General features: G+C 50.1%; 1 protein-coding gene across 1 annotated transcript in view; it reads right to left on the minus strand.

Annotated features, from left to right (window-relative positions):
- Nucleotides 1–266: 266 nt before the first annotated feature.
- spred1 (sprouty related EVH1 domain containing 1) overlaps nucleotides 267–14,061 on the minus strand; it is a 14,785-nt gene continuing 990 nt past the window's right edge. The window contains 5 exon segments of the mRNA XM_067243311.1: nucleotides 267–5,132; nucleotides 5,319–5,474; nucleotides 10,437–10,483; nucleotides 13,743–13,778; nucleotides 13,781–13,910. Of these exon segments, the coding sequence (XP_067099412.1) occupies nucleotides 4,428–5,132; nucleotides 5,319–5,474; nucleotides 10,437–10,483; nucleotides 13,743–13,778; nucleotides 13,781–13,910 (1,074 nt within the window). The 3' untranslated portion in view covers nucleotides 267–4,427.

Raw genomic sequence — 14,061 nt, forward strand, 5'->3', positions numbered from 1 at the left:
ACAACCAATACGTTCCGTCACAGTAGAGCCCGAACAACCACAAGATGTCGTCCTTTCATTTCTGCATTTGGATGTGAGATAAGTATTGAAACACAGTTCTCTCTATTCAGTATGTTATCAGTGTGCCAGAAAAAGTCCGTTATATGAAATATATTAGAAATACATGACTAATGATGATCATGATATCAAGCACACACATAATAAACACCCCTGTAGTAACACAAAGAATTACACACAACACCACAGTAATAAAACTCACCATTTTATTATGATAATGTTATTTGATATGTCAAATTACAAGTGTATGATGTAACATAAAAACAGTTACAAACATATGTATGCATATTTACATTATATATTTATGAAAAGTAACAAGCTACATCTGTATAAAGAAAATACAACTATGACATGAGTTATTGAACTATAAATTTTACATCATATACTTGGTATTCTCAAACCATGATAGAAATACCTAGACGTATATAAACCAACACAACCAGAACAAGAGCTGTTAAGTCTTAAATGGAAACGATGAGGGGCGTGAGGCACTTTTTCGAGGTTGTCAGGATGTGTGAAGTTGATGGCACTAAGAAACTGAAAGAAAAGATGCATGAAAGGGAACGGGCAGTGTTTACAGAAGAATTAGAGTACCATTTATACTGCAATTTTCAAAAAACACAAATGTTTTCCACTATTTATAACTAATCACAAATGTTACATCATCAAGCGCTTTAAGATGAAAATAAGCCTACGTACATCATCAGTGCACCAAAAGCATCGGAGAAAAGTAACCACTTAACTGCTGTGAAAAGAAGTCATATTTTTTTTATTTTAAACAATACACTGAAAAAACTTTTTTTTATATAGGCATTTCTTTTCACCTAGACAAAGTCAAGAATGTACATTGTATGCATTCCACAGATATGCACAATTTCCGAGATCAAAAGAGGATAAAAGACTAGCAGCAAAGTGGTTAAAACTGAAGTCTTATGTATCCAAGTTAACTGGCGGGTAAAAAAAATAAACAATTAAATTAAGCAGACAGACAGGTTGCATATATAATACAGTACACGACAGCAAGTTGCACTGTGCTGGTTAATGCAGAATGAAATGTGTTATTTCAGTATCTCTCTAAACTTGTATAAATGTATACATTTTGCTTCTCAGCCAGCAAGTTTTAATCAAGTTCATCAAACCTTGGTTCAGCTTGCCTTGCACAGGGCAATCCAATTACAACAGGAGAAGATTACATAGAGATGGACCAACACACATGCACACACATACGCACGCACCAGCAAGCGCACACACACATACACACTGTTCTATGCTGTCTGAGAACTAAGTATTGTTTTAACAGTCTTTCATAGATTCTCTCTCTCATACTCTCTCAACACAATAAAATTAGTGATTGTATCTAGCAGCTTTATATATCAAACTTTATTTTAAAATAAGTGGACTGTCACTACGGTACCGTTAGCCCTATCCTCCTTCCTCCGTACAAAACTAGAAAGAAACTCTATTAAAAGCTCAATAGTCATTTCCATCACAAACGCCCTCTACTTTTCAATGTGAAATAATACTAAAAGGTGACCTATGTACATAATGCTGTCAATTGAAGCTACAGTATATACTGACAGCAGGGATAAATACAGCTGTATCTATTAATGTTCAAATGGGATTATGATCAGTATTTAAATATAGTGTTACTTATTTACACGCGTTTGGAATTTGCTGCTGTACCTGGGCTCATGTTACTGTACATCAGGGCTCTCAAGTTTCACGCATTCGCCGTGAGACTCAGGCATTTCAACCATTTCTCACGCAACACCTTGTATTTCTCACGCTGAGAAGTAAGGAAAAACTTGTCCCGCTATATACAAATAATGGACGAGGCGCAGGCATACTGAGGGAAGTTTTTCGCCAAGTTGATAGTTGTCTCTAGTTATACAGAGTTAAATGCCACCTACCAGCCAATCAGAAACATCCCCCCTCCCCCCGGTCTCCTGGATTTTTGTACCCAAATGTGTGAGATTACCAGGTATGGTAATCTCACACCAAACTTTTGAAAATAATTGAGAGCCCTGCTGTACATTGTCTACCTACCTACCTACCTACCTACCTTCCTGCCTACCTAGCAAGCTAGCTAGCGTCAAAGTGTCCCAGTCACTATCTATAGGGACTCTGGAAAGAGGTCTATGTGTTTCCTATGGTAAATATAGTTTGCATAGAAAGTAATGAGGGTTGGTGCCACAGACCCGGCATAGTAGAGCTGGAATTGGGAAGAAGTGGTTTCCCCCTTCCCTCTCATCCAGCCAGGAAAACAGGCTGCATGTCACTTCCTGTTTTCCAGGTGTGGATGGAGGGGGGAGGGGATGCATATCTATGGGCAACAGTACATGGCTGTAGTTTTATAGAGCCCATAATTAGAAATGGTGATCGTTTCGTGTAATTACTTTGAACAGGAATTGAATACCGTCTTTGTGTTCGCACTTAAGTCATGAACAATTGATTTTGTTGTTCCGGGAATATTAAACTGGGGTCCAACCAGGGCTAGCTATCCACCTATTATACCTCTGGCGAATATCTTGTCAGAATTGTTATGAGTCAATAAAAGATAGTCTAGTTAGAACACCATGTATATCTCCTTGCATGTGCATACAGAAACACCCACCCACATCCTGAAGAGACAGGGAAGACAATGCCCCCACGGACGCTCCACTGGGCTTGTGTGGCTCACCGTCAGACGGTGGACCCACTGACGCTCCACTGGGCTTGTGTGGCTCACCGTCAGACGGTGGACCCATTAATGCTCCACTGGGCTTGTGTGGCTCACCGTCAGACGGTGGACCCACTAACGCTCCACTGGGCTTGTGTGGCTCACAGTCAGACGGTGGACCCAGGGTGACCTTCTAAAATGACAGCAGGTTTTCATCTTCCATACCAATGCATAACATAGGACAGACAGACAGACAGGACTTTTGGAATTTAGAGAGGGAGCTGGAACCAAAGCTTGGAGACCAGACCAGTGCTTTCAAAGTGGGCTTTTCTTATATCATAATTTGTGTTTATTTGGTGATTTCGGATTGCAGACTGATTCTAAGATGGAGAATTATTTCCCCTTGAGAACTAGTCAAATTTAAGTGCCTCATTATTCTACAAAAGGTTATATTGTACAAATCCCCGTATTCACCTAAGTTGAACTAAAAACTTGCTGGTTGAGCAAAACTTCAGCTTTACGTTCAAAATGACAAGAAAATTAGCAGGAGCAAAAAAGGAAGAAAAAAGTGAAACAAAACAAAAACACCAGTTTTAACATGAAGCAAATGTGAAAAGTCAAACTAATTGAATTCTGGTAAAGTACATGGACATATTGGTCTCAGGTACTGTATTCTAAGATGCGTTCATGTTATTTGTTTTTAAAGTGTTTTAGGGGATGGAGGATCGCAAATCTATCCCTGTCATTCCCTTCTGCTCATGGAATTGATCCCTTTATCACAGAATGTAATTAAACAGTCTAAATTGTGGTGCCAATACAAGAAACCATTCTAACGTCTAAGTGAATGTCAAAAGTTATGTCAGACTGTACCATCGCAAAATATAAGGTGTTATATACTTATTTTTTCATTCGATAAACAGCGAAAACAACACAGCGACATCTCTGAACTGTAAAAAGTAGCTTATGGACGCTCAAGGGGTTAATGTACCATTAGAATAGAAGGAGGTTACCTTAGAAGAAGGGTGGGGTGGGGTGGGGGGGGGTACCATGTCTAGTGCACTTTCTGTGTCTAATCATTAACTGTCAGCAAATGCTTGAGTTGAGAAGGAAAGGCCACTGTTACCCAACTTCAAATTCACAAAAAGCAAGAACATATCCCTTTTAGCATACTCAAACAGCAAGTACGTATTTTTTTTTCTTTACGGACAATAGTTTTGTATTCTTTTTTTAAATTTTGATTAATCGTGTCGTTTTCACTCCCTGTACAAAAGACGATACTCCTTCATAAAGTTACACATGACCTATAGCAGAGTCTGACTTGGTGGCCTGGTTTCTGTACGCTTATGTACGAGTGTGAGCGTGTGTGTGTTTTGTACATGTGTCTGTGTGAGTGTGTTTAGTAATATCTCCAAGTCTGTTAATCGTGTCGCCTCTTCCTCCTCACGTTAAGCTCCTGAACTTAACACCTCCTGTGAGCCTAGCGAAGGCTGAGGGTTTGTCCTCCGTTGCTCGTGGCTACGGACGCAAACGCAAATCTCCCGACGCCCCTCAGAGCTGGGATCAACAACATGTCACCCCCATCTGGAGAGGGGAATGACAAAAAAAGGATTGGCGGCTTCTTTTCTCTTCCGCTTTTATCCGCTTCCTGTGTTTAGCTAGCTGTGCCGGGGCTTCACCTGGGAGGGTGGTGGTGTGGGCCCAGGTGTGGAGGTCACCCGGCGGCCTTGTGCTTGCCCCCGCAGCAGCGGCACGCCTCCCCGCAGTGGTGGCAGGCGCGCAGCGGCAGGTAGCAGCACATGCAGGGAGCCATGAAGGACAACGCCACCAGGGCCAGCCAGCGCAGGCAGAACTGCTCGTCGGCCGTGTCGCACGAGCACGGGTCCGAGAAGTCGCCCTCCGAGTCGGACATGCAGTGGTAGAGCATGCTCTCGGCGCACAGCATGCAGCTGACTTTGTAGATGCACTGCTTGATGGGGTCGGGCGCGTCCTGGCACTGGCCCCGGCGGTTGTCCTCGTGGTTGAACATTTCCCGGCAGTAGATGCAGCGCGAGCGCTCGCCGTCCTCCCGCCGCCGCCGTCCCTTCTTGGACTTGAGCAGCGGCGAGGGCTGCGTCTTGATGGAGGACGACGAGTCTTTGCCCAGCCCCAGCCCCAGGGTGGGGCCCATGCCCATGCCAGGGCCAGAGTGGGGCTCTCCACCAGGGCCCTCGGGGAAGAGGTACTCGCACTTCTTGCTGTCTAGTTTGTGGAAGGCGGTGGGGAAGTCTGGATCGTCTCTCTCCACATCCTGCTTCCACATGACCGGGTGACGGTAGTCCTCGTAGCCCCGGATGTGCACGTCCTTTCGGGGGTTGATCCGCACAATCTCCTCCTCGTCCATGTGGAAACTCACGTGGCGGGTCGACTTGAAGAACACCTGAAGGGAGAAAGATAGAGAACAGCTTTAAAATGAGACAGACAAACAAACGGAGAGACGCAAACATCAGTCAAACCAATCAAAAGACAGTTCTGGAATGTAACAGAGGGCAGGAGAATGTTCGGTATTCAACTCGTAGGGAATGTTTTTCTACCCCGGTAGCCATGGGGGGTGCTCTGCACTGACCTGTGGGGGCAGGTAGCGTCGGTTGCTGGATGGGAAGTCATCGAAAGGCTGGGCGCGGACATAGCAGCCTCGGAAGGGCTCGGTGGAGACCACCCCTCCGAGGGGCGAGAAGGGCTCCTTCAGGGGGGTGCGGACTGAGGGGGGCTCCTCACACACCTGGAACACAAACACCCACGGTCTGAGGGATTCTCATGTGTCATGTGTCTACTTTGACACATGACACCACACAGCTTGGTTCCCAGTGATCTTAAACCAATCGAATTAATTTATTCATTTTTAAATGCATTTTGTTCATGATGTCCTAAAGTAATTAGAAAAGTATATTATATCTCTCGTTTGTAAGTCTCTGCCTATCCTGAGTCACTGGGTTGCATTTGCCAAGGCTGATAGTTTCCTGATGTCGTAGCATGTAGCTTTCTATCTGACCACCAGGTGGAGGCCTCAGCTCATCTCTGGTGGACCCAGGCTGTGAGGCTGATGACTCAAACCCCTTCTGTTCAGAACTTAGAGTTCTCTCTCTCTCTCTCTCTCTCTCTCTCTCTCTCTCTCTCTCTCTCTCTCTCTCTCTCTCTCTCTCTCTCTCTCTCTCTCTCTCACTCTCTCTCTCTCTCTCTCACTCTCACTCTTTCTCTCTCGCTCACTCTTTCTCTCTTTCTCTCTCTCTCTCGCATGTGTTCCCACAGGGATTTTTATTGGTGCATACATCTACAAACATGGGCCTGCCAGACAAACACTGAACCGCTTCTAACTCGACGTTGAGTGCCGAATCAAGGAATTCGGGTCCTCAGAGAGTAGAACATTCCCTCCTCTTTGGCTAAACAGCGTCTCACAAGAGGAGATTCTGTCATTGACAAACAGGGTGACTGTCCATGAAGGCTCCAGTTCAAATGCATCCCTTCTGGAACATTCCAGCATAGGCTAGACTCTAATCAGTGAGGAGAATGAAGACTGAGGAGGCAGCTGGGTTAAGATGCCAGGGCTTGGTGTAGTGCACATGAACACCACAGATCACCTTGTGTGCACTTGACAGAAATATGACAACCATCGACCGAGCCCCAGGGTCCAGGCCAGAAGGAAAAAGAGAAAGAGAGGAGAGTAGGGGAGAAGAGAGTGGGATGATATGAGGGAGGGGTGGGTAGGGTGGGGGGGAGCCCAGGATCACAGAGCCTTATGTTGAGGTTCTGATGATGGCAAGCACATTTCAGCACTCACACGAGCGAGGGGCTCCCATCTGCACACATGCCAGCATGCAGGCAAGGCAAGCAGGCACACACGTGCACGCACAAGTACACCCCCACACACACACACACAAGTACTACACTTTTTCTCACACACATCCTGCTCTCATCAAGGCAAGAACGAGTCCTTCTTTAATCCTCCTTCTCCCCTTCCATCTCGCTTTCTTCCTCTCTCCCTCTCCCTGTGTGGAGGAGGCTGCTGGTGCTGGTTAGTCAGTGCTGTGTGTAAAGTAGCCCACGCCAGTGTTTTAACGCACAGCGGAAATCTGCTTTGCTCCCAGCTGCTGCTTCAGTAATTACTGTCCTGTGGTTGCTAAGAGATGCTTCCCTTTACTTCTTTTTTTTCCCCTCTCTTTCTCTCCTTTCCTTTTTTCTCCTCCGCTTTCTCCCCCTGCAGACTGCTAACACACAGGGTGTGTGTGTGTGAGAGAGAGAGATAAAGAGAGAGAGAGAGAGAGAGAGAGAGGAACAGTATTTTTTGCGTGTACTTTCCGGAGAGCTAACATACTGAGTATGGGTATTATATCGAGCGTGTTTTCAATTTGAGGGGAAATGCAGACGGCACAGACCCAGAGTATAAGCATGACTGCGTGCATACATGTGTGTGCAAGTGCATATGTGTGTGTGAGAATCCGAACGGCACACAGTCTGCAATGGGAAAGTCCTAAACCAGCTCCAGCTGGAGAAATGCAGTCCAGAACTTAAAAAGCCAGATGACAGCTGTGTGTGTGTGGGGGAAAGAGTTAGGGGGAGAGAGAGATACAGAAAGAGAGATTTAGAGAGAGAAAGAAAGAAAGAGAGTGGGAGCAGAGAGATACAGAGTAACTGTGTGTGCGTGTGTGTGTGGGGGGGGGGGGTCAGAGGATGAAATGGGAACCAGACTTGAGCTTCCTTTTAAAGCGCTTGCCTGAGCCCCACCATTCAAAGGCATGCGTGGGGGCCAATCTGGTTCGGATCTGACCCCAGAGATATGGAGGGAGGGGGGGGGGGGGTGCTGGCTCTGCACCAGCACTAGAGCTCCACGCGCTTCTGCCCTGACAGCCCCACATTCTGCAAATCCACAGGGCACAGGGGTGTGTGTGTGTTAGCAAGAAGGAAAATGAGCGTGTCTGTGTGTGAGTGATGATGCATACAGTGGCCTACTGCTGTGCGAGTGTTGAGTGTGAATGTGTGTGGTGTGTGTGTGAGAGGTGTCAGAGAGAAAGGGAGGGGGGGGGGATGAGTGTGGCCTGCTGCTTGAGTGTGTTCTTGTGGGCAGAGGGTGCTGAACAGGATGTGGGCTGAGAACAAGGCCCCTAAATAATCAAACTCACACACGCGTACACATAATAGACACACACAAACACACATCTTGCGCCAACAGTACATCAAGGTTCTCCAGAGATACAAACAGTTAAACGAAGGAGGGCTTGAAGAAACCTTGTCATGTTAAACTGCTTTTCTCTCCACCAACGACGACTAGGATAGCAGCTAAGATAGAAGCTAGGCTAGCAGCTAGGCTAGCAACTAGGCTAGCAGCGAGTCTGTGACAGAGCATTGGGCCAGCGTTGGACCAGCTAAATGGTGTCACTGCTAAAGACAATGGTTGTGTGGAGGCATTTAAGAAGTATCCTGTGTGTGTATGTGTGTGAGAGAGTAGAGGGACTAGCCTCTCCCCTCCCATCCTCTCGCTCCTCTTCCTTCTCTTTTTCTCCCCCTCTGCTCTCTCTCTCTCTCTCTCTCTCTCTCTCTCTCTCTCTCTCTCTCTCTCTCTCTCTCTCTCTCTCTCTCTCTCTCCCTCCCTCCCTCCCTCCCTCCCTCCCTCCCTCCCTCCCTCCCTCCCTCCCTCCCTCCCTCCCTCCCTCCCTCCCTCTCTCCCTCTCTCCCTCTCTCCCTCTCTCCCTCTCCCTCTCTCTTCTCTTTTCTCTCTCCTTCCTATCCCCGAACCCAGGTCTCCGACCGCAACACTCTGATGCCAAATCACCATGGCGACACCCTCTGTGGCTCACTTACGGAACCCCCCCGCCCCCCCCCCCCCCCATCTCCTCCGCCCCCTGCCTCCCTCCCTACCCGCTTGCTCCTCTGCTGCCTAGCAACAGTGGTGCTATTGGACTTCCTGTACGAGTCCCCTTAAAGAGGCACTTCTCCACAGGAACATGCAACCCTCGACACCCTCTGACCTCTCCTCCAATCAGAAGGGGAGGGTTGGGGGGGTCAGAGGTGAACACGCGTGTCCAGTCACTGGGACGGTACCGACATACACGGACGCCTGTACATCGAATAGCAGAAACGACCGTTTCAGAGAGGCTTCGTTCCACGTCTGTCAATGTGAGCCTCCGTTACATGGGCGGCCATTCATGTGTCACATGTTTATATAACCTGCCCAGGAGTGGTATTTCCACAACCAGCATGGTATCTACCACAAATCTGTGTGGGTGGAAACCTATGTACCTGGCTCGCTCTAACTTAACCCTCCCACACACACACACGCACACACACACACCCAGCAACCACTGAGTTTCTGCAAGCTCAGAGGGAGCACAATGAGACAAAGTCCTTTTTATCAGCTCACCGACACAATACTCCTGAGCAGAGCAGCTTAGCTTGTCTATGGCCGTCAACAAAGATGGCGGATGAGGAAATAGCCAGATAAGGCAGGTACAGATCACAAGAGTTCCCTCCTGTGTTCTCTTTCCACAGCTGGGCTGTCAGGTACAGTGTCAGACCTGGCCCAGATGAAGGACAAGGAGGGCTAAGCCTGTCTGGCACGCCTGGCCACCTGTACCCTGCCTGCGCCTCAGGTACTGGCTGTCCTGCCTCAGGTACTGGCTGTCCTGCCTCAGGTACTGGCTGTCCTGCCTCAGGTACTGGCTGTCCTGCCTCAGGTACTGGCTGTCCTGCCTCAGGTACTGGCTGTCCTGGGTCACTCACTCCACTGTACCCTGCCTGCGCCTCAGGTACTGGCTGTACCCTGCCTGCGCCTCAGGTACTGGCTGTCCTGCCTCAGGTACTGGCTGTCCTGCCTCAGGTACTGGCTGTCCTGCCTCAGGTACTGGCTGTCCTGCCTCAGGTACTGGCTGTCCTGGGTCACTCACTCCACTGTACCCTGCCTGCGCCTCAGGTACTGGCTGTCCTGGGTCACTCACTCCACTGTACCCTGCCTGCGCCTCAGGTACTGGCTGTCCTGGGTCACTCACTCCACTGTACCCTGCCTGCGCCTCAGGTACTGGCTGTCCTGGGTCACTCACTCCACTGTACCCTGCCTGCGCCTCAGGTACTGGCTGTCCTGGGTCACTCACTCCACTGTACCCTGCCTGCGCCTCAGGTACTGGCTGTACCCTGCCTGCGCCTCAGGTACTGGCTGTACCCTGCCTGCACCTCAGGTACTGGCTGTCCTGCCTCAGGTACTGGCTGTCCTGCCTCAGGTACTGGCTGTCCTGGGTCACTCACTCCACTGTAAATCCTACTGAACAGAGCAGAGAGACAAAGGCCACAGCCCAGAGCCCAGCCAGGGAGAGCGGGAGTGGGGGGGTTGAGAGAGAGAGAAAAAGAGAGAGAAAGAGAGAGGAGGGAGAGACACAGGGGGTAGAGAGAGAGAGGGGAGAGAGAGAGAGAGAGAGAGAGGAGAGAGAGAGAGAGAAGGAGAGACATGCCGAGCCAGAGAAAGAGAGAGGGAGGGGTGTTGGAGACGAACACACCACTCAGGTTTCCCTCTGGTCCGGCTGCCTGGGACTCCAGCGGCCCAGACAGATGGTGTCACCCGGGGCGAGTACAAGGTTCACGTGCTCTCCAAGTGGAACCTGAGCATAGTGTTTCCGAACGTTCTCGCGGCGGTTCTAGAACATGACCTATGCACCACGCTTCGGAAACACCCCGGGAGGGGGGGGGGGGGGGGCCTCACCTGAACACCTTCTTCCGGAACGTCTGCTTCCCCGAATGACGGACAACCTGGAGAGACAAAGACAGCAAGCGGATTAGTATCACTAAACAGCAGGCAGGCAGGCAGGCTTGGGCTACGTCAGGCCTCGGAGCAACATGGCGTCTGTGTCTGAGGAGAACACACTCTCCTTGCACTCCCCTCCCCGTTTGTACTCAAACATCTGTGAATGTCACAACAGCACATGAGGAAGGCCATTGAAAGAGCCGGACCTGACAAAAAAAAGTTGCCTTTCCTGTGTGTGCGTGTGTGTGTGTGTGCACACGTGCACGTTTGTAGCGAGTGTGCATATCCCACAGCCTAATGGAGAAGTGAAAGCCCCTCCGTGTGACTGTAGGGGCACATACAGTGTGATGAAATATGCATGCTGGACATAGTGCTACCTCTGCTAGCGAGGCTCAAAACACGAGATAGACTTGGCCGCTTCCTCATCCTGAACACCGGCCATTGAAATCACTCAGGAACTGAAAGACAAGCGTCCATTTAGCCCCGGGCTCCGTTCGGGTAGACTGACGACAAAACCGTACAGTGTGCGCGGCGGCTAAGTCGAGGCGTCCAGACAGTTGGACGAGACTCCAGAGCAGAGAGCAGTTCGTCCTGGTCATCCTGGCCAGAGTTCTGGCAGGGCCGCAGCAAACAGGGGATTAAGTCATTTCCACAGGGAAGAGCAGGAAACAGTTTGTACCTGAGGCATCAAAAGGCTCTTTTCAAACTCCCCGAGCTCCCCTAATTAGGATCACTGAGGCCTCCTTTAAAACGAGCCAATACAGTGAAACCATGCCTACAGTGTGTCTGGTCTGACTGACGGGACTTTCAACCACAGGGACGTATCGCCGTCTATGGTTGCCTGTATTTCTGTCTTTTCTCTGTTTTCCTCTACATCCAAGATCATGTGTGGTTGTGGTCTGACTGTGTGTGTCTCTCTCTCTCTCTCTCTCTGTGTGCGTGTGTGTGCCTGTCAGTCAGTCACTAATCGAGACGAGACATTGGCTTGTGTATGCAAATCCTTCAATAACAGTAAGAAATAGAGGCATCTGTGTGTGTGTGTTCCTCCACCACAGTGAGACAGAGGCTTCCTGCAGCACGACTCTGCCAGCACTTGGCCACGGAGCTGCCTGAGCCATGTGCCCGGCGTTGCCATGGCAACAGAGGACTGCAAGGCTGAGGCTGACACACACGCACGCGCCCGCACACACACACACACACACAGGCAAACGTGCCCTTGCGCGCATAACACACTGTCTCATAAACCCTTGCTCGCAAAAACACAAGCTGACACACACACGGGCACGCACACACACACACACACCGCAGTCCGGCAGCAGAGCGATGCAACAGGAATACAGAGAGACCTGCCTGTTGCCTGCACTGGGGAGAGGCATTATACAACACTGGCAGAATACAGAGGACGCCAGAACAGAGGAGAGCAGAGAATAGACTGGAGGGAGAGAGGGAGGAGAGAGGGAGGAAAGGGAGGAGGAGAGGGAATAGAGGAAGGACAGAGGGAGGAGAGAGGGAGGAGAGGGAGGGGGAGAGGGAGGAGAGGGAGGAGAGAGGGAGGGAGGAGAGGGAGGAGAGAGGGAGGAGAGATGGAAGAGAGATGGAGGATAGAGGAAGGAGAGAGGGAGGAGAGGGAAGATAGAGGGAGGAGGGAGGGAGAGGGAGGAGAGAGGAAGGAGAAGGGAGAGAGGGAGGAGAGAGGGAGGAGAGATGGAGGATAGAGGAAGGAGAGAGGGTAGGAGAGGGAGGATAGAGGGAGGAGACAGGGAGGAGAGAGGGAGGAGACAGGGAGGATAGAGGGAGGAGACAGGGAGGAGAGAAGGAGGAGAGAGGGAGGAGAAGGGAGAGAGGGAGGAGAGAGGGAGGAGAGGGAGGAGAGAGGGAGGAGAGAGAGAGGGAGGAGAGAGGGAGGAGAGAGGGAAGAGAGCAGGGGATGAATGGGAGCCTAGCCATTTCTATAGCCCTGGCAGACATGCTTCCAGGAGCTAAGGTTTCTACCCGTGCAGCCTGTGAGGATACACAGACAACGCCAGTCATTGTGATCACATGGTGTTCCATACAACGGGCTGCTCCTGCCACGCAACCTGATTGGCTGAGAAGGGGCATTCTGCTTGTGCTCGGTATAGCAAGTCTCTTTACTGTAACTGCCTCTCCCCAGACTCCAGCTGCCCCCTCCACAAATATTCAGCCATAGAGCCCGTATAGGACAAGTCTCTTCTCCAGTCCTCGGTGTGTGTGTGTGGCCGGGGTATGGACCTACTGGCAGCAGGACCAACGGGCAAAGAGTTGTGTAACACAGGAGCTGGGTGGCAGATTGCTGAGCTGGCAGCTCTCCTGTTAATTAGATGCCTTGGCTACCTCTGGCACACTGCTGGAAAAATGTTTATCAGGGGCTCAAAGCTGCTGTGTCAACCCGGACCAACTCCACCCAAGCCTAGCATTATCTGTTTTTCAAACTTCGACCTAGCCTAGTTTATGATTACCCCAGCATTAGCTTAGCATTAGCTTAGCACAAACACCACCCATGCCTAGGCTAGCGTTTGCTCAACATAAACTCCACCAAGCACTGCATAGCATTAGCTTTGCGCCAACACAATCTCGCTTCGTTGAGCATTACCTTAGCATAAGTTTTACCATTTGCAGACCTTTGTAAGCTGACTGTGGGTGGCGTTTAGCGAAGAATCCCAATCAGAAGCTTGGGTCTCAGGCAGACTTAACCGACTTTACCCAAGATCAATCTAGCACTGACTGGGTTCTCTCTAACCTTTTCCAGAAGGTTCTGCTGCATATCACAGCCCGTCTTGGCCCATTTCTTCTCTTTATTCACAACCTGCCGACCCAAAACTAACCCCCATGTGTCCCTCATCCCTACCCCTGATTCTTCAACCCTCCCCCTCTCGCATGCAATGCTTGCCAGTCTGCACAGGAAGTGTGTGTGTTTTTATCTCCTCCACAGCTGGCACAGATAAGATATGCCGGGGGGGGGGGGGGGGGGGGGGGGGGGTCACGCACAGGTGAGCGAGCAGGTAGCCTGGGAGTGGGGGGCTGGGGGATGTCATCCAGCCTAATCGACGCTGCACATCACACGGAGAGCAGCCACCAGGTCAAGCGTGACACGCTAACACTGGTGTACACCAGGCAAGTATGCGCACGCCGAGGAGGAACACCCACGTGCATAGACACACGCGAGTTAACTATCTCTTCCAGAGACCAAGAACTATAGGCATACTGTGGAGACTATGGGCCGACCTATCCCAGAAGGCCCCTCACCTTGGCTGATGTCCTCGATGGCCCTGCGGATGCCCGGTCGAAGGCGCGGGCGTCGGCAGGACTCTGGAAGGTCAGGCCAAACTTCTTGTCGTTGACCCTCCAGTGGTGGAAGATGGGGTTGACCTTGTTATAGACCAGGTTCTTCTGCACGACGCACTCCAGCACAACCTAGACCACACACACACACACAGAGGAGGAGAATGGACTGTTAGTCAGCATGGAACATAATAGAAGAGAGAGAGAGACAGGGAGATTTCAATATGCAAATGGAAATGAAAATAAAAATCCCCAATGGTAAAATTGGGCCTTTGACTGAATA

The sequence above is a fragment of the Osmerus mordax genome, chromosome 9 (assembly GCF_038355195.1).
Source record: "Osmerus mordax isolate fOsmMor3 chromosome 9, fOsmMor3.pri, whole genome shotgun sequence".
Lineage (NCBI taxonomy): Eukaryota > Metazoa > Chordata > Actinopteri > Osmeriformes > Osmeridae > Osmerus > Osmerus mordax.